Raw genomic sequence first — 25,493 nt, 5'->3', positions numbered from 1 at the left:
TACTTTGACTGTCTGCTCTCCTGATAACTGATGATGGAGGAGAAGACATGAAAAACAAATCAGGCTGAATTCAAGTTCAAAACACCACCAGGACCAACTGCAGGTCTGAACTGACTCTTTATCTTTGCTCAGGAGTCGAGGAAACACAGCAGGCAGTGAAAAGATCAAATCATTCACTCATTATATCAACACAGCTGCACAGTGGACACATGACTTTACTGTGGTTTCTTTTAGGAGTAGAGGACATTTTGTATTATATGAACAGTGTAGTCAGTGCACATATTTATGATCACAACAATTACATTCAGTGCTGTTTCTGAGATTAAAAAAAAAATAATTAAATTTGAATAGAGGAGCTTGAACAGCATAGGGATATACATATGGGATGTTCTGTTTTACTATTACACACTTCCCCATCTTTTGTTGTCCAAATGTTTTTGAAACATATTCCTGTCATCAAATAGAAAATGAGCAGATATACCAGAGAGAGTTTGTGTGTTTGTCAGCTGTTTGTGTGGAGTTGTTCTTTATGTTCACCTCAAATCAACCTGAGTGTCATTTCTCTTTAGTTCTGATCTCACTGCTGAGCTGCTCAACAAACCAAGGTCAGTAACCTTCTTCTGTCACAGTTTAAACCTGATAAATGTGGTAACACTTTATTACACGACCTGCGAATAAGGCACAAGTACCCTATACTTGCATGCAATTTGTGGGCAACAAGGCGCAACTACCCTGCAACAAGAAAAGTGATTATGATAGTTTTAATTTTATAGGTAATATATAAGACAGACTGAATAGTGAAACTTCCATTATGCAGAAAATTACTTAAGCAGAACCAGTAATTACTCGGGTTGCTGCGATACTTAAAATTATTTACAGAACAATCTGTATCTCTTTCCCTTTAAAATACCTGGAAGTTAGAAAATAGATGAAATTAAGTGACTCCATAACACGGCCCACAACCCAGTAAGTACTTACAGTACTTGTTTCATTGTTTCTTGCAAAAACCTGATTTGTTGCCCGCAAAATGCACATAATGGAATACATTTTAAAAGTAACCTTGCCAACAGTGGGTCATTTTATAAAATGTTGCTAGAAATGCCTGCCAGTCCTGAGATTGTTAATGAAAAAATGTATGCATTACACATTACAGATAGTAGTTTGTTGTAATACTCAATACATTACCCTGTAAAATAACCTGAAATACACAGTCTCATAATTACCATTTAACAAAGACAAAAGCTAAGGCTACAGCCACACACACCAATACACGTAATGAGGACACATTAAGCGATTTGTATTGGTGATATTTCAGCATTTAGCATTATGTACAAATACAACAAGAAATAAAGATGGAAACCGGTGCAAAGACACTTTAAAGTGATTACCACAGTGATTCTGTAGAAACATGAACAGGTAGAAATGGAGGCTCCAGCCTGACTGCTTATCAGTTTGTTACCTGTTGAAGTTCAGCATCTGGCTGCTGAGCTGGGGTCAGATTTCACTCTGGATTCCTGGCTATATATCTCCACAGTTTTCAAAAACTACAACTACTCTCTTCCTCCTGCCTATGGACTGAAATTAGTTGACTGTAGCACAAATGTGCCGAAAAAATTGAATTCTTTAAAAATAAAGAAAATTTAAAAGAAAAAAAAACATTCTTTGATTGTTTTTTTCTTTTTCAATTCAATTTTATATTAATCCCATCGTCAAAACACAAAGCACATTATACTGTAAGATAAAGAATCCTTACAATCAACCCGTTTGAGCAAGCATTTGGGAGAGAAATACTCAGGAAGAAACCGCCAGGAGGACACAAGGGAGGGTTGCCTGTCTGCTGCTTTATGCGTGAAGGCCAGAAGACACCAAACATGCAAGTTATTAAAAAAAAACAACTCCACCCTTCTAACAGTATTATATGGATGAAATCTACGGAGAACAATTTTTGCATCAGACTATAAACACATAAAGATGAAAAGAAAACCACAACAATCAGACAACCCCCTTTGAGCAACCACTTTGGCGACAGTGGAAGGGAAAACCTCCCTTAAAGTGGGAAGAAACCTTCAGCAAAACCAAACCAAAGCCATCTGCCACAACTGGTTAGGGTGAGCTGGGGGAGATAAAACAAAAGAAATGCTGTGGAAGACAGACAGAGATTAATAAATCTAAATATTAAATGTATTGGCTAAGGAACGAAGACAGAGGACATGACAGACTTAGACAGCAATGACACAGCAACAAGAAAATATAGATCAAGAATAACTTAACTTTGAAGCAAAAGCAGCTCAATACATTACAACTAAAATAAATCACCATAACACACAACAAAACATTGCTGGGTCTAATGACCCAGAACCATGACAATTTGTGATTTCTGGGAATCTGATTTCCCTTTTTTTGTATGTTTGTCACACTTAATCATTTTTTCCACACAGGGCCATCTGAGCATGGATTTTTTTCCATGGTGGCGTTGGTGTAATTTAATTTATAAACTACATTTGTGTTTTCTTTGTCTAATATTTAAATGTGTTTGATCATCTGAAACATTTACAGTGAGTGTGACAAACATACAAAAACAGGAAATTAGAAAGAGCACGAATGCTTTTTCACACCACTGTAAATTCAGTTGTGGATTTAACAGGGAGCCAGTGTAGAGAAGCTAACATAGGAGAAATATGCTCTCTCTTTGTAATTCCTGTCAGTGCTCTTGCTGCAGCATACAGCTACATTTTAGTTTAATATATTCACTGAAGGACATATCCTGTAAAAAAAAACAACACCTTCCTCACAGTGTTACTGGACATCAGAATAATGCCATCCACAGTAAGTATCTGCTTAGATACCACATTTCTAAGATTTTTAGGGCCAATTATTCTAGCTTTCGTTAATTTCATTAAGAAGTGATCAAACAAAGGAGTTTTCAGGCAACACTGTTAATGTTCAGTTTCTATGCCATTTTTCTTTTTTCCTGGTGTGCAGAAAACTGAAGAACATTTGTAATGCAAGCAACACCATAACTGTAACTGTAATGTAATTACGGAATTTAGTACAGTTCCAATATAATTTATTGTGTTAATGGAAAATGTAATGTAATATGATCTATTTGGTTTGATGTTTTTAGAATGAAAATTATAAAATAATAAAAGCAATAAACCATTTGGACCTTTTTATCAAGTATAACACATAATCAATTTTTCATTGTAACCCTCACAGCTCGTCTGACTGTGAGTCCCAGCAGCTCCCAGTTCTTTCAATATGACTTTGTGTCTCTGAGCTGTGAGGAGGACGACAGCTCTGCTGGGTGGACTCTGAGGAGAAACACAAGCAAACAGCAGAGGACTCGGTGTGGAGATGGGTGGGGAAAACCAGCTGGTTCTTCCTGTAACATCAGATATACTTACCCATCTGACAGTGGAGTTTACTGGTGTGAGTCCAGAGAAGGCACCGTCAGTAACATGGTACACCTCACAGTCACTGGTAAGTAGATCAAAAATCGCAAAGTGCTTTACAATAAAAAATAAACTGAGAACAAAAATATAAAACAGCATACATATAACATCATACAGCCTAAAACTAGTTAAAAGCTAATATGAATAAATGAGAATTTAGTTGAGTCTTAAAATGAGTTACAGGGACCATTAATAGCCTTCGACTACAAGAATAGGTGTTGCATTCTAGAAGGTCAGAAATATAAGCTGGGGCTTGACCACACAGGGCTTTAAAAGTAAGGACAAAGATTTTTATATTAATTTTGTGAAGTCTCTAGCAGAAGCAACATTCTGTGCTGACTGAAGATGGTCAAGTCACGGTTCGCTTGAGGACTCACACGCAGGACTCAGAGGCACAGTCAGTATTTATTACAGTCCCACCAGGTGTATATACAAACAGTGCAGGGGATGGTGCTATATACAACGCGGTGACAGGGAAAGGGCTCCGGGGAAATCCAGGCAGGAAAAAGACACTCACTCCTCTTCTGGCTCTCTCTCCAAACACTCACACAAAAGGGGAATCTGCTCGGGGGATGCAGGGTCGGGTCCAGGGGATGCGAGTCACACACAACGATCCAGCGATGAGTAGAAGCCACTCCCTGGCTTAAATGCTGGCTGTGCTGACGAGGCCCAGGTGTTTCCTCTTCAGAGGGGGCGTGGGCCAAGGGCGTGAACCCACCATGAGTTCCGCCCTGGCGAGAGAGCGAGAGAGAGAGAGAGGGGGGGGGGGAGGGAGAGAGAGGGGGAACACTACTAGTCAGCGGCCTGCTGATCCCCTGGCCGTGACAGGTCAAGATCTTATTCAAACACATAAACAGCTCTTACAATAATCAAGCTGTGATAAAATAAAAGCATAAAAATTTACCTCTAATTCAGCTTGCGAGACAACCGTTTGGCACTTAGACATATTTATTAGTTGAAAAAAACCAAACAAACACTGTTTCTGATTCATTCACAAGAATGGCTCCCGAGTTCAATTCAATCTACACTCAACAAAAATATAAACGCAACACCTTTGTTACTGCTCCCATTCCCCATGGGATGGACGTAGAGACCTAAAATTCATTCCAGATACACAATATAACCATCCCTCCCAAACAGTGGTCACAAATCAGTCCAAATGTGTGGTAGTGGGCACATCTGCCATATTGAGATAATCCATCCCACCTCACAGGTGTGCCACATCAGGATGCTGATCTGACATCATGAGTAGTGCACAGGTGTACCTCAGACTGCCCACAACAAAAGGCCACCCTGGAATGTGCAGTTTTTTGCGCTATTGGGGGTCTGGGGACCCAGAACCGGTCAGTATCTGGTGTGACCACCATTTGCCTCATGCAGTGCAACACATCGTCGCATGGAGTCTATCAGATTGTCAATTGTGGCCTGTGGAATGTTGGTCCACTCCACTTCAATGGCTGTGCGAGGTTGTTGGATATAAACAATATCACCAGTGCCAAAGGCAGAAATAAGCTCCAGGATAACCATTACGCTGGATGCAGCAGAGTCAACAGACTAGAAATCACTAGAAACTTTGAGTAAAAGACTTTTTGTGGAGTGAAGCACACATAAACCCAGAATGAAATTTGTCAAAGATGTCATGCTTTTCCATAAAAGAAATGACTTGTTTGGCCACGTTTTTAAGAAGCTTTGACAAGAAAGGGATCTTAGAGATATGCCTGTAATTTTTGAACTGTGTATTTCTACAATAGAAGGCCATTAGCAAGAAAACTGATTTTAAATAACGCTGTATGGATAAAGTCATTTGGGCAGGTAGATAATTCCATTTTATCAAGTAAAGATGAAATGTCATATAGTGTCATCGGATGAAACACATTCAGAGACTAAGAGTGGAGAGCCAGGAACAAAGGTATGACACTGGTAAGCTGAGTGTGTGGAGTTAGTGTTGATGAAGCTGTGTGTAAATGGATGAAATGCTGTAGTTTGTCTCTGTGTTGAGGTGGATCAGTGATCCTGCAGAGTCCTGTCCTCCCTGTGATGGAGGGAGATGACGTCACTCTGCTCTGTAAAACAAAGACCACTCCCTCCAACCTCCCAGCTGCTTTCTATAAAGATGGCTCCCTCATCAGGAAGCAGCCTACAGGTCACATGACCATCCAGCATGCTTCCAGGTCTGATGAAGGCCTCTACAAGTGTGACATCAGCGGTCATGGAGAGTCTCCATCCAGCTGGATCACTGTCACAGGTGACACACTCACCTGTCTGTGTTTCTGCAGCTTTCAACATTCACAATGTGACAACTTGATGACTGTGTTTGCTTTATTTTAGACAAACACAGCACCACACCTCCACCTACATCCACACCTCCACCTACATCCACCACTACATCTACACCCACCACCACAACTGTCAGATCTTCGCCCACCTCTATACATACATCCAGCACAACTCCACCCACCATCACACCCTCACCCACTGCTACCAAATCTCCATTAATAACTGCTCCATGCACGAAAACCACACCTCCACCCACCATCACCACACCTCCACCCACCAGCTCACATTCACTCACTGCCACCAAATCTCCATCAATAACTGCTCAAGGCATTACATCCACACCTCCACCTACATTCACCTCTCCTCCTGGTTCCACCTCCAACACTCTTCCTCCATCACGCTCTCATCCTCTTCTCTCTATGATGTTGGTCTCCTCTGTTGGATCATCCTGTGTTGTGGTTCTACTGGTGTTACTGGTTCTGCTGGTGAGACGATGTGCTCACAGGAAACCTGAAGGTGAGACTCAGACTTCCTGATTGTTCGTGTTTAAGATTCTTCAGTAGAATAAAGGTCACATACATTATTATTATAGTTACAACTTTCCTAAATGCAACCTGTTTTTAGATATTTAATTTATATTATTTTTAATTTTGCATCATTTCAGCAGATCAAGAAGAAGCTGGAGAAGATGACATCATCACTTATGTCATGTACAGTTACATCCAATTATCAGATCCTCAACAACAGCCAATCAGAAAAAGCAAAGGTAGTACTGTGTTTCCATCAAAAGGGGTTGAGGTTGACATTTAACATTTTAAATATAATTGCAAAACTATGTGATGTGTTTCAAATGGCTGCTGAGTTGTTAGATTTGTTTCTAAAACAACTTTTTTGCAACTTTACAATTAAGGAACACTGCAAAGTAGGGGTGAGGATGTTTCAGAAATAGGGGATTAGTAAGGAACTTTCTCTTTGATTTCTTTGTTGTAAGTTCTTGAGAAGATAATTTTTTTGGTTTAGTGTGAAGCCAATTAAGTCACAGATTGAACAGACCGTAGACCTTTGTTTGTGTTTTCAGCCTCTCAGACATTTGAACCACTTTTAAACATACATGTAAAACCACAGCAGCTACTTCCTGTTGATGACCCCAGTTAGTGTGAACCAGGTTAAGGTTTAGACATCTCACCACAAGATCTAATGATAGTGTTCGAGTCATGAGAACCCTGTTGCTTTGTCCTTTGTGGTATAGTGTGTGCGTTTGCATTATTAGAATATAGCAGCCTTGTGGTCATCCACACTTGTTTTTCACAGAATGAGCCGTCAGTTATTTCTGGTCATTATGAGTTTCACAGCAGAGGTGTTAACATAGGAAAGCTGAAAAATGCTGCAGATTATAAAAATCGCTTAATCACCTAATCTTGTCAATTACTTTGCAGCTGTTGAGTAATAATATAACAGTGGTAGTTTCAGTAATTTTATATGCTTTATATTACAGAGACTGATACAACTGTGGTCTACCCAGCAGTGGGCTCTGACGATGTCAGTAATGGACAAACAACCATCAGGACAAGAAAGCTCAGGTACAGCTGGGCTGTTCACCCTGTTTACTGTCATTATGCTAGGCTAAGCTAAGAAAGGTTTAAATAAAGTAATCCATGAGAACCAAAAGTGCAGGCTGCAGATTGCTCTAAACATATAACGATTTTTCTACTCTTGGGTTTGTATATATCATCGATACCTAATATGGTCTCAGTTACATATGCTCCAGCCACCTGTTATTTCAACCTTTTATTAGTGATTGGCAGTCAATCAGTAGAAAGTTGCCTTAAAGGGAGAGGAGCTAATACAGATTGTTTTAGACAGGATGAACTAAGGGGCTCCAACAAAGCTCAGTGTAAGCTAATGAAATATTACCCTGAACTGTGAATCATGCAGAGGTACTCTAGTCAAGTCCAAGAATAAAAATAAAGAGCTGGAAATGAACACAGAACACAAATCTTCACAATCTGATTCAACAAAAATAAACTTGTACCATGAAAACACAAGTTATAGTGCATGAACTTCAACAGTGTAGGGTTGCTTCAAATACAGGAAATGGTGCAACATATAATTGTGACTCTCCTTATAACCCTGCAGGTACATCAGGCAGGCAGCTGAAGTTGACGTGCAATAGAATAACACCGACAATAGTGCAGGGTCTATTTTTGATTGAACCTGCAAGAAACAGTAGATTTTTTTTATTTGTTTCTCTAAAACTGCACACAACAGTTCACCTACAAAGTAAAACCTCTGAGCTTGAGAGAAAAAAACAGAGCACTGTTTCTGTACCCAGAGAGCAAAAGGTTACTAGTCTTCAGTAGGATACGGTCCATAAATGTTTCACTAGGACTTTGAGATAAATTGAAACATATTAGCAAGATGTCTGACAGTCCAGTTGACTACTGAATAACTACAGAACATCTGTCATTACTGCTGGTTATCAGTAGACCATCCAGGTATATATTGTGCTAGATGTAGCTATACTTACTCTTGCTATAGTGAGAACACACGTATGCACTCAGTATTACATCATGAACAAACCACATCTCCCTCTGCATGAGTCTGTGAGGGTGCTGAGCAGCTCTTTCAGTCAAAGACTGAACCTCACTGACAAAGTAAAACAGGAATGAAGATCGACACAAACAACCATCAGAAACAGCAGCATAAATGAAGTAAGACATGAAACACTGAGAGGTGAGGCAGAGAAACTACAGACGGAACACAGAGGGAACTAATGACAAACAAAAAGTAAGAACTGAAGCTGAGAGAAAGGAACACTAAACCACACTAGAAGAAATCGTGTGATCAAAGTTAAAGGTCAGCACAGATCTGTGGGCTCCAGGTTTGTAGAAGCAGTTTAAAGTGTGAGCAGTGTGGACGCTCTGATTTGTATCTAAACTGGTTCCAAGTAAAGTCTGAACTGGGACTGTGTGTGATGCAGAGAGGTGGAGATTGGAGGTCTTGACTGAACTACAAAGCTTGTAATCATGTTTCCTGTTGTTTGAACTGTGTGTTTGTGTTCAGACTTTAAACCACAGCCAGACGTCGTCTACTCTTCACTGAAGTAGTCCACCAGTCCAACCACTGACATCCAGCTGCTGGTCTCTAACTGGTCCCCCCAGCACCTCAGACCAGAGGACATCCACATGTTACAGATTTTATGTCTTTTTATCACTGAATTAGACTCTGATGATGCAGAGCTACTTAATGGAAATCAGTTACTTAATTTATTGGCATGCAGATGTTTTATGTCTTCAGTAACTTACAACAAGTATCCTGTTGTTGTTCCCCTTGGAAACATTTATATAGTCTCACTCAGTAATATAAGATTAAAACACAGACTTGAGTGTTGTAGTGTCTGATAAACTACAAATTCATGAACTCAGACTGGACTTCCTTCTGAATCACATTTCCCGAATGAGCACAGAGCTCAGTCCTGTTAAACTTTCAATGAAGCTTAAAGCCTCTTTGAGGTCAAAGTCATCATAGGTCAAAGGTCAAAGTCATCATCCAGTTCTCTAATTTGGAGAAGCAAAACTGTTTTGGGTAAAAAAGTCCCACAGCTCATGGTCACAGGTTGGGTTGGGCAACCAGTTTTGCTTTGCCTCTTTTGTTCTAATGCAACATAAAATGATACAGACAGAGTATAACTGAGGTTTACTGAAAAACTAATCAGTTCCAGAAGGCAGATTTGGAAAAATAACTTTAAATCTGATCTCTGAGTTCAATAATATCAAACTTTTCATTCTAGTTAGTTCAACCCACTCTGTTGTGTATTTTCCTCTTGAGTTAACTACATATATGAATGCCTGCTGATAACTTAATGGATGTTCAACCATGTATGATCATAGTTCACTAAGTCATGAAGCAGGAATTATAGATTTTATTCTAAGCTGTGAACTTTTTTTATTCTAACTGTGAACAAACAACAAAACAATGGCAGCCACTTCACAAGCGCATGGCACAACATAGAAGAGCCACCTCCACAGGACAAAACTCGGCTGTCCATCTGGATCTAAAGGACAAACGTCACTCTTTCGAGGATGCCAATGTTCACATTTTGGACAGAGAGGACAGATGGTTTGAAAGAGGAGTGAAGGAAGCCATCTATGTCTACTGTGAGCGACCATCTTTGAACAGAGGCGGTGGTTTATAACACCAACTCTCTGCCATCTATAATCCAGTTTTGAGTTCCCTCCCCAGACGCCTTAACACCCACTCACATCCTGGGCCATCTGACCTCAGGACATCACATGATAGGGTGGGGCCAGGTTTCACAATGAGCTCACCCGAAACCCTGGCTGATTGTGAGCTACACCCATTTTCTCACCTTGGCTCATGTGATTAGGTAGAGGATCATCAGGGGGTCCTTTTGTCCCTCTTTGGGGGGAAACTCCCACTGGGTTTAAATCTGGGACTCTCCACCATTTGACCTTAGAACTGAAAAAGCTTCTCGGATGAGAGGTGAAACGTCATCAAGCAACTTAAAGAAGTCCTGATGCTTATTTTTTCTAAGCTCCTTAGACTACGATGACCTGGATGACTGAGAACCTTCACAGACATAGACAAAATAGACTTAAGTAAACCAAAGGAACTTTGGAGTCTACAAATCTGTCTCACCACATCTTAGTGGTTAATGCAGTTGTTCCGGTAAACAGAAACAAACACTTCCTCTCTGCTGAACTGCAGACACTGTATTTATTGAAGAGGCACAGCATCACTTTAGTGAGTCCTGCTCGCCTTATGACCAAAGAATCAATCCAGATGATCACAAAAATGGAATCAAATATCTATGAGGATGTATTATTGGAGGCTGAGATGAGTTATCAGACATTATTGATTTTTTGGAGAAAATTCACAAAAATATTCAAATGTGTTCTCCTCCTCCAAAAGCAGTTTTTATTTTATTTTCTTCTCTCTAAAAAAAAGTGTGTGTGTAAGAAAGGTTTCCTGTGTGAGGTACTATATGTAAACTATGTAAAAATCCAACAGGTGGCAGCAGAGGAGCTTCAGTTTGACCAAGATGTCATTCTAGAAGATGAGGGCTGCTGGGAAAAATAGTGGTGGGGTTACTGTACCCCACCACTATAGAGGATGGTTGCTTTCAACTCAGAGGTGTGAAACTGAGATTTTTTTCTAAGCCCGTTTAAAAAAGAAAACAAAAAAAGCCATTACAATCATCTAAGATGGATGACACAAACACACGTGTCAGTTGTGATATTTTAAATGATTTACCTAAAGCAGTGATACCCTGTAATTACTCTTTTTTATTAATATTCATTGCCATAATTTGTGAGACACAGGAAAAAAAAAACAGGCTTGAAGAAAAGCTTTGTCTAATCTCCATGCGCCAGCTTCAATTATCTTCTCAGCTTTATATATAGTATATATACCGATGACTTAAAAATAATATAAAATAATTTCCAAATCCAAATTGGTGAACAATAAATGAATGACAATAAAGCTTTTATCCAGTGTAATATAATCAGTCATATCCAACCAAATGACTGTTATTAAATATGTTTCTGCCATAAATCCAGATTGTTCCTCATTAATTTAATATAATTTAATATACGTCAGTCCTAATGTTAACCTAATGCAGAACCATTTCTGCATTTCCATTGGAGGACTCCGGTCCAGCCCACCATCTCTATCTCTCTCTCTAACTCATAAGTGTGGCGTTACAGACCCGCTCTCTCACTCAGGGACTTTCAGCTTTATCTGAACCTCAGAGTTCATCTCATATAGTCTCTTCTGAATCTCAGATTCTGATTTTAAAACAGAAACAGAAATGTCTGTTGGAACTTCGTCACTCTGCTACAATTTCCTGTTTTTCAGCGTCTTTGTGTTTGTCTCTGCAGGTGAGATTTACTGTGAGAAAGTGAAGGTTATATATTAATAATAATGTGTGTGAAAGTGACACAAGGTTAGACAGAGTCTGTGCGGATTTAACATCTGCAATCCAGCTGTGACAAAGAAGTGTAATGTGTGGATGGGCTCAAACTGTGCTCATGAATATTTTGTACTTGTAAAGTTGTGAACTGAGTTTTGTAACCTTGTAAACCAAAATATCTGAAAATGTTATGCTTGTGCATCTGTAGACTAGAATTTGGGTGTTTGTAAAAAAAACAAAACAATTATTTACACAAGTTACAAATATTTTTTGTTAAGGTCTGGTTAGACATACAAAGCAAAAATCTACTCTGTGTTCCAAATTATTATGAAAATTATATTTTTCTGTGATTTTCCTAAAAAGTCGATTCAGTCAGCATAATTTTTGAGTCATCAACCATTCGAGTATAATTTAAATGTTACTGAACAAACCACACAATAAAAACAGTGTTTTTCAAAAATAAAAAAACTTAGTATGCACTGCTCCAAATTAATAAGCACAGGGTTTCAAAACATTTTATAGGTTGTAGAGAATTGAAAATGGTCATTTGTTTAATTTGCAGTATTAATAGATCAATTTTTGCTGAAATCAAAAGCTATTTCCATCAAAAAACACCTTAACAGGTCAAGTTACATATTAACATAGCACCCCTTATTTGATAGCAGTTTCACATTTCTTGGCTGTTCCATGGATGCAACATTCAAGTTTCAACTTGAATGTTTAATTATGTGGGGTACAGAAAAAAAATAAATTATAGACTATATTTTGTCAGGTTCCTGTTTCTGTTGACCCAGCGTTTTAAGTTTTAGTTTATTTGGATGTTGTTTATGTTTAAGTTCGTTAGATTAGCAAAGTTCATTTGGTTATTAGACTCCTTGTGTTTTCTGCCCCTGTATTCCCTCACCCTTTGTGTTTCATGCTGCATGTCTTATGTTATCAAGTTTGTATCGTCATGTCTGTGTCTCGTGTTTCCTGTTTTATTTTGAGGGAGTTGTGTGTTTTTTGTTCATTGCATTTAGGCTACGTCCACACGTACCCGGGTATTTTTACGCAGATTTTTCTACGCGTTTGCACCTTCGTCCACACGTAAACGGCGTTTTCGGTCACTGAAAACGAAGATTTCTAAAATCTCCGGCCAGGGTGGATATTTTCTAAAACTCCGTTTTTGCATTTACATGTGGACGAGAAAAAAGGAGAAAACGCAGCGTCAAAGGTGTGCGCATTTTTTGACATCACACTGTGCGCCACGTTATTAGTTCGGTGAAATGAATTTCTACAATACTGTTACTGTTAATTCTACTTTCTGCAGTGTTTCAATGCTTACATATACACACACAGTTACTGTCCTTCCACACATACGACTCGGTTCTGCTTCTATGCCCCAGCTTTGTTTACTCTTTCCCACCGAGGCTTCTAGACTTCTGATTGGCCAACATTTCTGCACAGTTAGGAATATATCGCCACCTGTTGCTTTGGCATGTTCATAGCAGCGTTTTCCTTCATTTCTGCCTTTATGTGTGGACGGGATTATTTTTTAAAACGAAAACGGAAAATCTCCGTTTTCAAAAATACCCGTGTACGTGTGGACGTAGCCTTAGTTTAACTTCCCCTGTCCTGTCATTAGCCTCATGTCAGTCAGCTGTTCCCCCATGTGTTCCCACTTCCCCTAATCACCTCCTGTGTATTTAAGTCCTTTGTTTTCAGTGTGTCATTGTCAGATCGTCTGCTTTGTTTCTAGGCCAAGAGTTCATGTCAAGTTTTCTTATGTCTGGTCCCTGTTCGTGTTGTAGGTTTTTATTTAATTTAGCTCAAGCAGTTTAGTGTATTGTTAGTTTTGCCTTTTGTTTGCAGTTAATTTGCCAGCCACAATAAACGGCTCGTGTTTGGTTATTCAAGTCACGTTTCATGTTTTGTTTCGTCTGCATTTGGGTCCACCTTTACTCTACACACAGTCAGCCCCGCTGATTGCGACATATTTATACAAAACATGTGTATACTTACTACATTTGAGTCACATGTGTTCTTGAAGAAAATGTATCTAAATCTGCCACTAAGAGACTCACAGTATCTTATAATGAGAGGCTACTTTCTCACACACATTATGTTCACTTATTATCAGCACATGTTGTTGTTCTGTGGAAGCTAACATCTTGTAGTTTCTGACACTTTGCATGTTTAGCATGAGGCTAAAATTCCCCCTCAGTGGGTCACTGGTGACCTGCTGGATGTTCAGAGGTTCATTAAATCCAACATGACTAAAAACTCAAATGTCAAAGGAAATAAACAAAATATTTAAAGTCAATCATTCTGAACATAATTGTACTTTGACCTTTAACCTCTCTGCTCTGTGTTGTTTCCTCTTTCAGAGCAGAAAATCATCACAGCTGAGTCTGGACAGAACGTCACTCTGACATGTCAAGCTCCAAACTACAAGATCTTAGTCGTAAAGTGGAGCAGAGCTGACCTGGAAGATGAATATGTGCTTTTGTACCAGGATAGTCGCTTCTATCCAGACAACCAGCATCCATCTTTTAAGAAGCGGGTGGATCTGCAAGACAGACAGATGAAGGATGGAGACGTGTCTTTGATTCTGAAGGATGTGAACACTGCTGATAGTGGAACATACGAGTGCCGTGTTTTCATTGAAGAAACACGCTCATGGAAGAAAAGCATCATCCTCCACCTGATTGTTGATCCTCCAGGTGAGTGAGTAGAGTTGAGTGTGTGTGTGATCAGAGGTGAAGCTGCTTCCTGGTTGTTGATGTTTGTTTGTTGTATGGATGAGCTGGTGGATGTCAGAGGTAGACAGATGTTTCTCCAGCTGTTGTCTTTGTGGCTGGTAGTCTAGAGTTGTAGAGCAGCGTTGTTTGGTTAGAGCAGAAACAAAGACATTTATGAATCCGTCTCTTCTTCTCTTGCTCTCTAACTCGTCTGTAAACATGTGTGGGGAAACTCAATGTTAAAGCCTACAGCTGGAGGGGGAGGGGAGGGGTGAAGCTGGTGGTTGTGAGTCTGTGAAAGTGAATCCTGCCGCTGCCATAGCTGCTGAAAACGTACTTAGTGCAGACACAAAACGTCCATCAGCTTCAAAGTGTGTCAGAAAAATGTCCACATGATGACTGATGGATGAGAGAGGTCCCATTGTTGTTGTTGTGCACAAATCATTGAACAACACAATTGTGACTATTAAATTTTGTTATCTTTGACATTTTTCATAGATTCAACCAAAAAAAGAAGAACTGTGTTTTAGTGACAGGCTACTAGCATTAAAGTGTCTAAAGATGCTTGATCTTTTGAGTTTGGAGTATTTTTATATTTGAAACAAATTCCTCTGTCAGCTACAAGGACTGAAACTGAGTGAAAAAGCAGCCAGTATCCAAAGAGAAGCTTCAGAAAGCTTCTGCTGTTTCTTAAGATTTTAATTTGAAAAGAAAAAAGTGTTGTGATTTGATTCCAAGGAGACAAAGAAGTTAGGGGTGGCTCAAGACTTTTGCACAGTACTGTGTAATTTTTCATAAAAACAGGCATCACATGTGGTCAAAATGTCTGCAAAGCAAAAACTCCCCTGAGTACTTCCAAACCATCCCAACAGTTTATCAGTTACCACGACAACAGGAAGAAGAAAATTACTTAATTAAGGTTCCACACATCTGGAAAGACAAACATCATATAAACAAAAAATTCCTCAGATCTTTTTTTTTTTTTTTTGCCTGTCCCGTTTGGCTCTTTTGCATCAGAATTATTGTCTAAAGGCAAAGAAAGATGCCCAACGGATTTACTTTACCAAACTGACCATCCCAGCCTTGCCGTAATGGTCCATTTGATTCACCTTTTATTGTTTATTTTATTTTCATTTGCTGAATACGCGACAGACTTGACTGGAGGAAAGAAGGGGAGAAAGAAAGAGAAACAGCTGAGAAGAGGGACGAGGGAAGAGGGAGGAGGGCAAAAAACAAAAACCAACAGAATGGGCAGAAAAAAAAATAAAAAAAAATGCATATATCGATCACCTGGATCACCTGTTGAGAAAGAAAAAAGAAACAAGCAGAAGAAAATGAGAGCAACATAATAAACAACATCACAATGATATATGGGAATATGACAGTAAATACTAAATATTAAACATTATTGTGCAGCACATAAGATCAACAGAACACAGTGTGCTTTGAGGTAGGAGCCAAAAAGGGTGTAGTTTGTGGGTGTGATCACCCGTGTGTACACCTGTGAGCATGGATGCGCTTGTTTTTTTAAAAGGTTCCTTCATGTAATGATCTGCTAGAGGGTGTGGGGGGGCCACAGCCCCGTCCTCCAGGGCATGAAGCAGGTATGGAGGAGATCAAGACTCCAGACATCCAGAGGCCCCCAGAACACAAGAGACCAAGGAAGACTAACAGAGGGGCAGCCGCGCCACTGTCCAGGAAAGAGCTGAGGAGAGTCCCAGATGAGGGCTCACTCAGCAGCCGCGGAGCAGAAGCCAGGGGGGGTTGCAGTGACGCGCCCGTGAGGTCTGCCGGCAGCCAGCTGTGCCTGAGTGACCGAGCCCCAGGCCGAGAGGCCGGGGGCACCCCACCTCCGAAGTGGCCCGAGCGAGCCCCAGGCTCCAGGCCCCGATAAGCGGCCGCCAAGGAGTGAGCCGGTGTGTACCTGGACGCCCATCCCCGAACACAAAGAACCACCAACGCACCGATGTCTGAGGGCGTCCGCCACTGGCAGGGGAAGTGGTGGTGGGGGGAGATAGGCCTCCAAACCTTGGAGGGCCTGAGATGTCCCCAGAGAAAATTCCTCAGATCTGATACATTAAGTGTTCCAGGAAACTCCAGTTTTTGTAGCTTGGATCATGTTTCTTTTTTTGTTTGTTAATTCTTTCTTGACATTTTGCTTTCAGTTATTTCTTAGTGTTTATATGTCTTTATTTTCTTATTCCTGATGTGAGTTCCTGTCATGGTATTTTATGCTCTTAGTTGTCCGCTTCCATTCAAGAGTTCTTTAGGTTTATGTGTGTTTTTTGGGTTCATGACTTAAATTTCATTTTGAGATGTTTGATTTTCTGTTTGAGCTGCATTGCCTTCTGCTTATCTGGTTTCCTGGAAGAGTTTCCTGTTGTTTAAGATTCTTTGACCTGCAGTAGTTTTGTACTTTGAGATTTCAGCTTTAAAGCTGCTCTTTTGGGTTTATGTTTTTTCTACTGAATCTTGCATTTAGGCTCCATCTCCTACCTACCAAACAATCTTTGATGAAAACTTGACTGAATTAGTGAGACTTGAAATAAAACTGGAAATCGCTGACCAGAAGAAGATTTTCTTCCTTGTCCCTCCTCTGAGGTCAGAGCCTGGAAGATGTTTAAAACCCTCTGGTCTTCTGCATCCCCCACCCCCTTACTTTAGTGTTCCCGGTCGAACTTGACTGGTCCTTGTTAACTGCTCTTAAGTTATCACAAAGAACATTTCTTACCATTTTTATTCAACTTTCTTTAGCTGTGTCTCAAAGCAGTGTTTAACACGAATAAATAGACATTAAATAACTGCAGTGAAAATACAAACAGGCACTGAAAATGAATTACAAAATGAACATATAATGTAAAAAATAAATTGAAAACTTAAGACAAACTCAACATGAAGCCTTGTGTGTATGTGTGAGTGTGCTTGTGTGTGTTTGTCTGTGTGTGGGCATGTGTATGTTTGTGTGTGCATGTGTATTCATGCACATGACTGGTATGTGATACTCAGGTGAGGTGGGCCTTGCAAGCATATTTGCAGCATCTTAGGCTTGTTTTGTTGTCTCTAGGGGCACAGAACTCACAGCGCTTCCCTTTCAGCCAATTTAATTTGTGCTTGATGCATAAAGTTAAAAGATTAAAACTAATGAAACAAAGTTTAAAAAGAGACTTTTAAAAAAATGTAATTACATTTTATATAATGGATTATGCATAAAAATAGAATTGGACTAAAGGTCTATTGCTTTATTATCTATTCAGATTGTGTATCATGTTTTTTAAAAGTAGCTAAGTTACTAATTATTTTTGAAAATAAGTCGTCAGTAAAGTTACGTGATTACTTTTTGGAGAAGTAATCAGTAATTAATTACTAATTACTAATTACAAGTAACTAGACCAGGGGTCGGCAACCCGCGGCTCCGGAGCCACATGCGACTCTTTAATATTTATTTTGCGGCTCCGGGTGGTTTGGGAAAATAAATTAGAAGTATTTAGCTGAAGTGTATTTTATTTGTGTTTAGTTCTTTTTTTAACTTGTAGTTCTAAATTGGAAGATTATTGTAATTTTGAAATATAAAAATAAAATTATATCTTATTATTTTTTCATCGCTCAAAATAAGCGTCACACTCGCGGAAGCTGGTATACCCGCCGAAATGCCATGCATTTATCGAGACTTTCGACCCCAGGTGCCTTTGGATCCACATTATGTAAGCAGCTATTCTCCACCATGAAATATGTTAAAAACAAACACTGCTCACGCCTCACAGATGACAGCCAGTCCTGCGTAAAGATGAAAGCCCAGATTTGCAGATGCTGTGCGCAGAGGTTCGGGACCATAAGTCTTATTGTAAACATATCACGACAGACCCGACGATGTTTGCATGAACATTCTTTTCAGCATCTCTTTATTGACCACTTTTCACACACGGTTGCTGTACGCATACAGCCGGCTGTAGCTTTTCAGCCTATAGCCCGACACATACCAACACAACAGCAGAGAGAGCACAGACTTTAAGGCGGCGAGGCGTGATTGCGGGTGCCGCTCAGGTGCGTCCGACTCCCATACAGCGGCACTGCAGACCACGCCCCACCACACACATTAACCAGGTAAAATGCATATTTAGGCAGAATTTTGCAAGTACTATTTGTTTTTAGCAGCATTGTGCTTTTTTTTCAATTATTTTTTAAAAGTCAGGTCAAGGCTCCAAAAGCCCAAAGGCGATATAAGGGTGGCGGCTCACAACAGTTTTTGTTTGCTACATGGATCATTTTAGTTCAGCTGGGTGTCTTTCCTTTTGTTATATTTCTTTAAGAGTTCAAAATGTGTTAATTACATAAATAAAATGTAATTTTCTCTGTAGCACTTCATGGATTTCATAAGCAACACACTGTAGTTGCTCTGTGGATTCCTTTAAAAAGCAGTTAAAAACTTTTCTGTTCAAACAAGCCTTTTGTTAATCTACGTATTTTATATTCTTTACATTATTTACATTTGATCTTTTACATTGTGTATAATGTCTATTGATTGTATTGTTTATTTTAACATTTGTGTACAGCGCTTTGTGACTGCCTGTCTGTGAAAAGCGCTTAATAAATAAACTTTACTTACTTACTTTAGTTGTTCACACAAAGCATAAAGGTAAAAAATAAACATATGCAGTGTTATCTTCATTTTAGATTTCAAAAAGTATTTGTGCCTCCCAGTGTTTTCTTTAATGGAAACCGGGTCCAAGTGGCTCTTTGGGTGTTAAAGGTTGCAGACCCCTGAACTAGACCAACACTGCTGAGCAGTGACTGTTTGCTGATCTGGGCTGTTGTACATGGAGTGGTTACGGAAAGTCTGATAGCATCAGCATCACTGTGTCATATATCCTGTACCTTCCTACAACCTTGTGTGTCATCATTAGTAATGCATTAGTAATCCCGTTTTGAGATCCCTTCCCAGACGCCTTAACGCCCACTCACATCCTGGGCCATCTGACCTCAGGAAAGCGCATGATAGGATAGGGCCAGGTTTCACAATGAGCTCACCCGAAACCCTGGCTGATTGTGACCCACACCCGTTTTCACACCTCGGCTCATGGGATTAGGTAGAGGATCATCAGGGGGTCCTTTTGTCGCTCTTTGGGGGGAAACTCCCACTGGGTTTAAATCTGGGACTCCGCCTTTTGACCTTAGAACTGAAGAAGCTTCTCGGATGAGAGGTGAAACGTGGGTGGCTCTGTGGTTCCCGACAAAATGGCAGCCTGAAAAGAGTTGCTCCGCAACTTGCACACTGAAAATAGTTATAGCAATAGCATGCACCGTCTTTTTTGGAACACTGTGTACTGGCACATGTATGTGAAATGCCTTTAAATAACTAGCCCTCGTGAACTAATGCGGAAACGGCAAACTAGAAGGGCGCAGCGTGCTAAAAACCTCCGCCTGAATAACAAGCTAAAACTACTAAGAAAATGGATGCCTACGTCAGCAGGCCTCAGGAAGACCCAGCCGTTGCGAAGGTGTAGTCTTGAGAGGAGAATTAACATTAAACGAGTTGGTTGCTGAGTTAAGAATCATTCGGACATCGACAAATAATATTGAAAAATACACGAAACAGATAAAAACGACTGTTCAGGAGATCGAAGGTAAAATTAATGCGTTGAGTGCCCACATGGAAGAAGTGGAAAGTCGGGTTGCAACTCTTGAGGATGCAACCCGTGCGTCAGAGCAACAATTACTCACTATTCAAGAAGAAATTGAGAACTTACGGAACCATATTGAAGATCTGGACAACAGAGGACGGTGCTGTAATATCAGGATAATTGGTATACCCGAGTTAATAGAAGGAGAGGATATGATCAAGTTCTTACAGCAGGAGATCCCCATAATGTTGGATTTAACTTTGGAGCCCCGTACGCTAGAAATATAGCGAGCGCATCGTGTTCCTATGGGTCTGCCGAAACAGAGTAGGAGAGAGGGAGAACGACTGCGGCCTGTTATGGTTAACTTACTCCGTTACCGGGATAAGGGGGACATCCTTCGGGCGGCCAGAGAGAAAGGCCAGATTCTATGGTGTGGGGTGAAGATAATGTTTTTTCCGGATTACTCCCGACGAACCATGGACCGGCGCATGTCTTTTAAACAAATCAAGTTGGAGTTGAAAGAAAAAGGAGTGGAATACTCGCTGCTCTTCCCCGCCACTCTAGAAATAAAACGCAATGGAGCAGGGCACAGATTTTCTTCACCGGAGGAGGCTGCAAAATTTATTAAGAATATGTTCCCTTAAGATAAGTGACACTTTCTGCCTTTTTTTGTTTTGTTTTGTGATCGGGGATGGTGAAGTACTTTACCATATGTAAGTGTGTTTAACGTATTGTTAGATGGGTTTGGTGCAGGGATTTTCTTTTTTTTCTTTTTACTCGACTAATTTAAATATCCCTATAAACTACTAGTTATATGCTGGGTTGCTAGCCAGGCACCGGTGACCACCAACCCTGGGTTTTCCAGAGTTAGCAAGCATTAGTCTTGCTTTTTGTTTTTTCCTTTTTTCTGGCTGGAGTTTTGCTGGAGCTCTTTTCAGTTTGTTTCTATTTATTTTGAATGCTTGTATTTAAAAATTGGTTTATCTTCACATAAAACCACCCTCTACAATGGATATATTTATGAATCGAAGTATTATATGGAATTCCACATTGTAACATGGATAGACAGACAGATTTCAAAATACCCAGCTGGAATGTTAAGGGGTTGAATAACGGGATTAAGAGGAAGAAAATATTAACATATTTAAAGTTATCAAAGGTTGATATAGCCTTTATTCAAGAACCGCACATGTGTAAGTCAGAAGCCTTAAAACTTAAATGTTCCTGGGTAGGTAAAGTCTTTTCCAGTTCTGGAACTGGTAAAAGTAGGGGAGTGTCGGTTCTGATTCATAAAGCAGTTAGCTTTACTGAAACAAAAGTAATAACAGATAAGGAAGGTAGATTTATATTGGTTTATGGAGAACTACTGGACACACCAATAATTTTATGTAATATCTATGCACCTAATGCGGACATACCCGCCTTTTTTCATAGCCTGTCACAGTATCTTTTGGAATTAGAAGGTGCACAAATAGTGGTAGGAGGAGATTTTAATCAAATACTGGATCAAGACCTAGATAGATCACTTCCTAGGAGAGGCACAGTGAGTAAATCTGTAGTTGCCATAAGGCAGATGACCTCAGATTTAGGTCTGAATGATATTTGGCGGAAAATGCATCCAGAAGGCAGGGAATATTCCTTTTACTCCCCGCCTCATAATGTTTATACTAGAATCAACTACTTTCTTATTTCTGAAGTCTTAGTGAATAACTCTATAGATTCAAGTATTGGTAATATAGTATTCTCAGACCATGCGCCAATTTTTCTATGTCTTGGAAATATTTTACAGATTCCTCAAAGCCGCAGATGGTGTTAAATATAAGTTGAATGTACTGTACAACAGAAAGGCAGAAAATGCTTTATTTCGCATTAGTCAAGCATATTGGGAAATGGGAGAAAAGCCGAGTCGTTTATTAGCATACCGTCTTAAACAGAAAGACAGTATGAATCATATCCCAGGCATACGACAATCAGATGGGGTTATTTAAACTTCTATTAGACATATAAATGATGGATACAGGGCCTTTTACAATAATCTTTATTCTACACAAGGTAGTTTAGATGAACAGAAATTCGAAGCATTCTTTACTGATTTAAACCTGTCACAGCTTTCTACTACTGACCAGCAGATTATAGATGCTCCAATTACAGTGGAGGAGATTACCCGTGCAATTAACAGTGTGCCACTTAATAAAGCTCCAGGATTAGATGGGTTACCATTGGATTTCTATAGAGCATTTGAGGATATGTTAAGTCCCCTGTTGCTCAATGTTTATAATGAGGTGTTCAAAGTACCTCAGTCAATGCACTCTGGACTTATAACATTTATTCTTAAAACTGGGAAAGACCCTTTAAACCCAAGTGGTTACCGCCCTATATCTTTGCTGAATTCTGACCGAAAAATCTTGGCAAAGGTCTTAGCAGGTCGATTTAAAGTAGTAATGTCGGAAAAAAATTCATGCAGACCAATCTGGTTTTGTTCCAAACTGCTATGGTTCAGATAATATTAGGCGGTTGGTTAATTTGCAAAATTATGTACTGTATATGATTCAGTATATCCAACAGTGGCCCTAATGCTGGATGCTGCAAAAGCTTTTGATTGTGTTGAGAGGGATTATCTGTTTAAGACATTAGAAAAGTTTGGTTTTGGTGATATTTTATCAGGTGGATAAAGATATTATATGATTCGCCTTCAGCGCAAGTATTGACGAATGGACTCATATCAGATCTTTTCCTTTTACAGAGATCCACAAGACAGGGTTGTCCCCTTAGCTCGGTCTTTTTGTAATTGCTATAGAGCCTCTGGCACAAAAACTGAGAAATAATGTAAATATATTTGGAATTTCGATGGGTAATAGTCAACATAAGCTTCTATTATATGCAGATATGATATGATATGTTGTTACTTATGACACAGCCTGGGAAGTCAATTCCAGCCCTATTAGAATGTATAGAAAGCTTTACGCTGCTTTCAGGGTATCGCGTCAACTGGGATAAATCAGAGGCAATGCCTATGTCAGGACACTGCCCCCATACTTTATTTAAACAGTGGGAGTTTCGGTGGTCCGTGAATGGTTTGAGGTATTTGGGGATACAAATTACCTCGGATTACACTAAGATGGTTCGAGCAAATATGGAGCCAATGTTTGAAAGAATAAAAATGGAATTTAGTAGCTGGTCCAGAGTGCGTCTCACAATATCGGGTAAAAGTAGTTGTGTTAAGATGATGACTGCACCCATGATCTTTTATATTTTATCTAATATTGGATTACACATTCTAGATAAGTATTTCAAAGATTTAGACTTTTTGATCCGGCAGTTTCTTTGGGGTAGCTCACCGCATCATTTAAGTATTAAGAAACTTCAAGCGAGTGCAAAACAAGGAGGTTTTTCATTGCCTAATTTCCAATGGTATTATTGGGTGATGAACGTGAAACAACTTAGAGCTTGGTTACCTACTGCACCAGTTAAACCCATCTGGTCACATATAGAGATGGAAGTTAATGGCGGCATTTCTCCTTGGAGGGAGCTGTTTGATACCAGTCATAAAACTACCCATCCTATAATTGCAAATGCGAAGACATTGTGGTGTAAATTACATAGCGCAGGTCACTGGGACTTTATTAAATCACCTTCGACAACCTTATGGGGGAATAAAATAATTTTAATTGGAGGGACATCGGTTGACTGGTTACAGTGGTGTAAAGCAGGCATCCTTAATGTAACAGATTTATTTGACTGTGGGACTAAATGTTTTTTAAGCTTTGATAAAATTCTGGAGTTATATAAGTTGAAGCGTAATCAATTCTGGAGATATGTCCAAATACATAGTTCATTATCGAAGTGGCTGGGAAGCCCCTTGAGTTGTCCTGTGGGCAGCCCTGTGGAAGTCCTGCTCTCAAGATCACCCTTGGGTAAAGGCATTACCTCTAAGATTTATCACTTATTGCAAGAACGGTCAGCTGACCCTCTCCTTAAAGTTAAGGGCTACTGGGCCCAGGACATGGCATTGGACATATCTTCAGTTGAATGGGATTCATGTTTTCAAAATGTTAATACTATGTATAAAGAAACAGGTAGTAGATTTATTCAACTTAAGATAATCCATAGGTGGCATCGAACACCGCAACAATTGTATAAATGGAACCTGGCCTCTACGGACAAATGTTGGAAATGTGATGGTCAAAATGTTTCGATTTTACATATCCTATGGAGCTGTTCGGCACTTCGGAATTGGTGGGAAAATATAATGGAGGTAATTTTCAGTGTTTTAAAAAGGAGATTTGGTATCTCACCAAAACTGTCCATACTTGGTATAACCACAGAACTTTCTGCTGGAGATTTTTCCAGTTATACAAAAAGATGGATTATTTTGGCTCTTACTATGGCCAAACGGGTCCTGTTAAGACATTGGTGGAAAAAGAACCCCCCTCCCTATGAAGAGTGGCTAGATAATAGCTAAGTTGGCGTCTTACAAAAAGTGACTTATGGTTTAATAGATAAATTGCATCAATAAGATTGTATTTGGTCCCCCTTTACAAGCTGGCTTTCTGTAACTTGAAGAACAGAGGAGTAATGACAGAGTGGTGGTGTGGGGATTGGTGTGCAAAGAAAGAATAGGATAACTTCCCTTTGTTTTGGTTTTTGTCTTCGTTTATGTTGTTGTTGTCTTTTGTTTTTTTGTTGTTTTTTGTTTTTTTTCTTTTTCTTTTTTGTTTTTTAAACTATTTATTTATGTAGTTATCCTTAAGTTCTGTTATTGAAGTTTAAAATGAAATAAATAAAAATTGTTGATGACAAAAAAAAAAGAACAGAAGAAGCTTCTCGGATGAGAGGTGAAACGTCTTCAAGCAACTTAAACGAGTCCAGACGCTTTTCTTTCCAAGCTCCTTAGACTACAAATAGCATCCTAACATATGTATTGGGATGCTCTAGATGAGTAAGGCTGGTGTGAAGTGTGATTGAGACTGCATCGTCTTTTAATCTGTTCCTGCAGTAAGCAAACTGTAGGCTGTCCAGGTCAGCAGGGATGTTGGCCTTGTTGTGTGAAAGAACGAGTCTCTCAAAACACTTCATGATAATTGGTGTCAGAGCGACCGGGCGATAGCCATTCAGACATTTTACTGACTGTCTTTTAGGCACAGGAATGATGGTAGTTGATTTGAGGTATGTTGGGACTGCAGCCTGCTGCAGAGACAGATTGAAGGTGTTGGTAAACACCCCCGCCAGTTCAATCAATCAATCAATCAATCAATCAATCAATCAATCAATCAATCAATCAATCAATCAAAGCTTTATTCGCCACATGCAGGTTGCCCTGCAGTGAAATGCCCCCCCCCCCCCCCGACCTTACACACACAACACAGACATTAAATGGGGATACAAGTCGGAGATCGGTAGCGTTACAGAAAAACACCGAAATGTGCACTACAATGGGAAAGTACAAGAGGAAAAACAGGAGACCTCTACTCATGCTGTGCTTCCATGGCAGGAC

General features: G+C 39.7%; 2 protein-coding genes across 3 annotated transcripts in view; both read left to right on the top strand.

The window, feature by feature from the left end:
• The window catches only part of LOC146673209 (Fc receptor-like protein 5), a 66,873-nt gene extending 58,037 nt beyond the window's left edge, over positions 1–8,836 (top strand). The window contains exons 2-8 of one of the 2 annotated variants that reach the window (XM_085401883.1): positions 570–605; positions 3,217–3,480; positions 5,452–5,697; positions 5,781–5,826; positions 6,064–6,245; positions 6,394–6,495; positions 8,793–8,836. In XM_085401883.1, coding sequence (XP_085258009.1) covers positions 570–605; positions 3,217–3,480; positions 5,452–5,697; positions 5,781–5,826; positions 6,064–6,245; positions 6,394–6,495; positions 8,793–8,836 — 920 coding nt within the window. The remainder of the gene's footprint in view (positions 1–569; positions 606–3,216; positions 3,481–5,451; positions 5,698–5,780; positions 5,827–6,063; positions 6,246–6,393; positions 6,496–8,792) is intronic. The other variant, XM_085401879.1, reaches the window with a different exon arrangement.
• The window catches only part of LOC146673208 (butyrophilin-like protein 2), a 130,326-nt gene that overhangs the window by 31,912 nt on the left and 72,921 nt on the right, over positions 1–25,493 (top strand). The window lies entirely within an intron of this gene.

The sequence above is a fragment of the Rhamphochromis longiceps genome, linkage group LG3, assembly GCF_057381845.1.
Source record: "Rhamphochromis longiceps isolate RC_006_pf linkage group LG3, R_longiceps_female_GT1.1, whole genome shotgun sequence".
Classification (NCBI taxonomy): domain Eukaryota; kingdom Metazoa; phylum Chordata; class Actinopteri; order Cichliformes; family Cichlidae; genus Rhamphochromis; species Rhamphochromis longiceps.
This window is presented reverse-complemented; position numbering and strand designations above follow the sequence as displayed.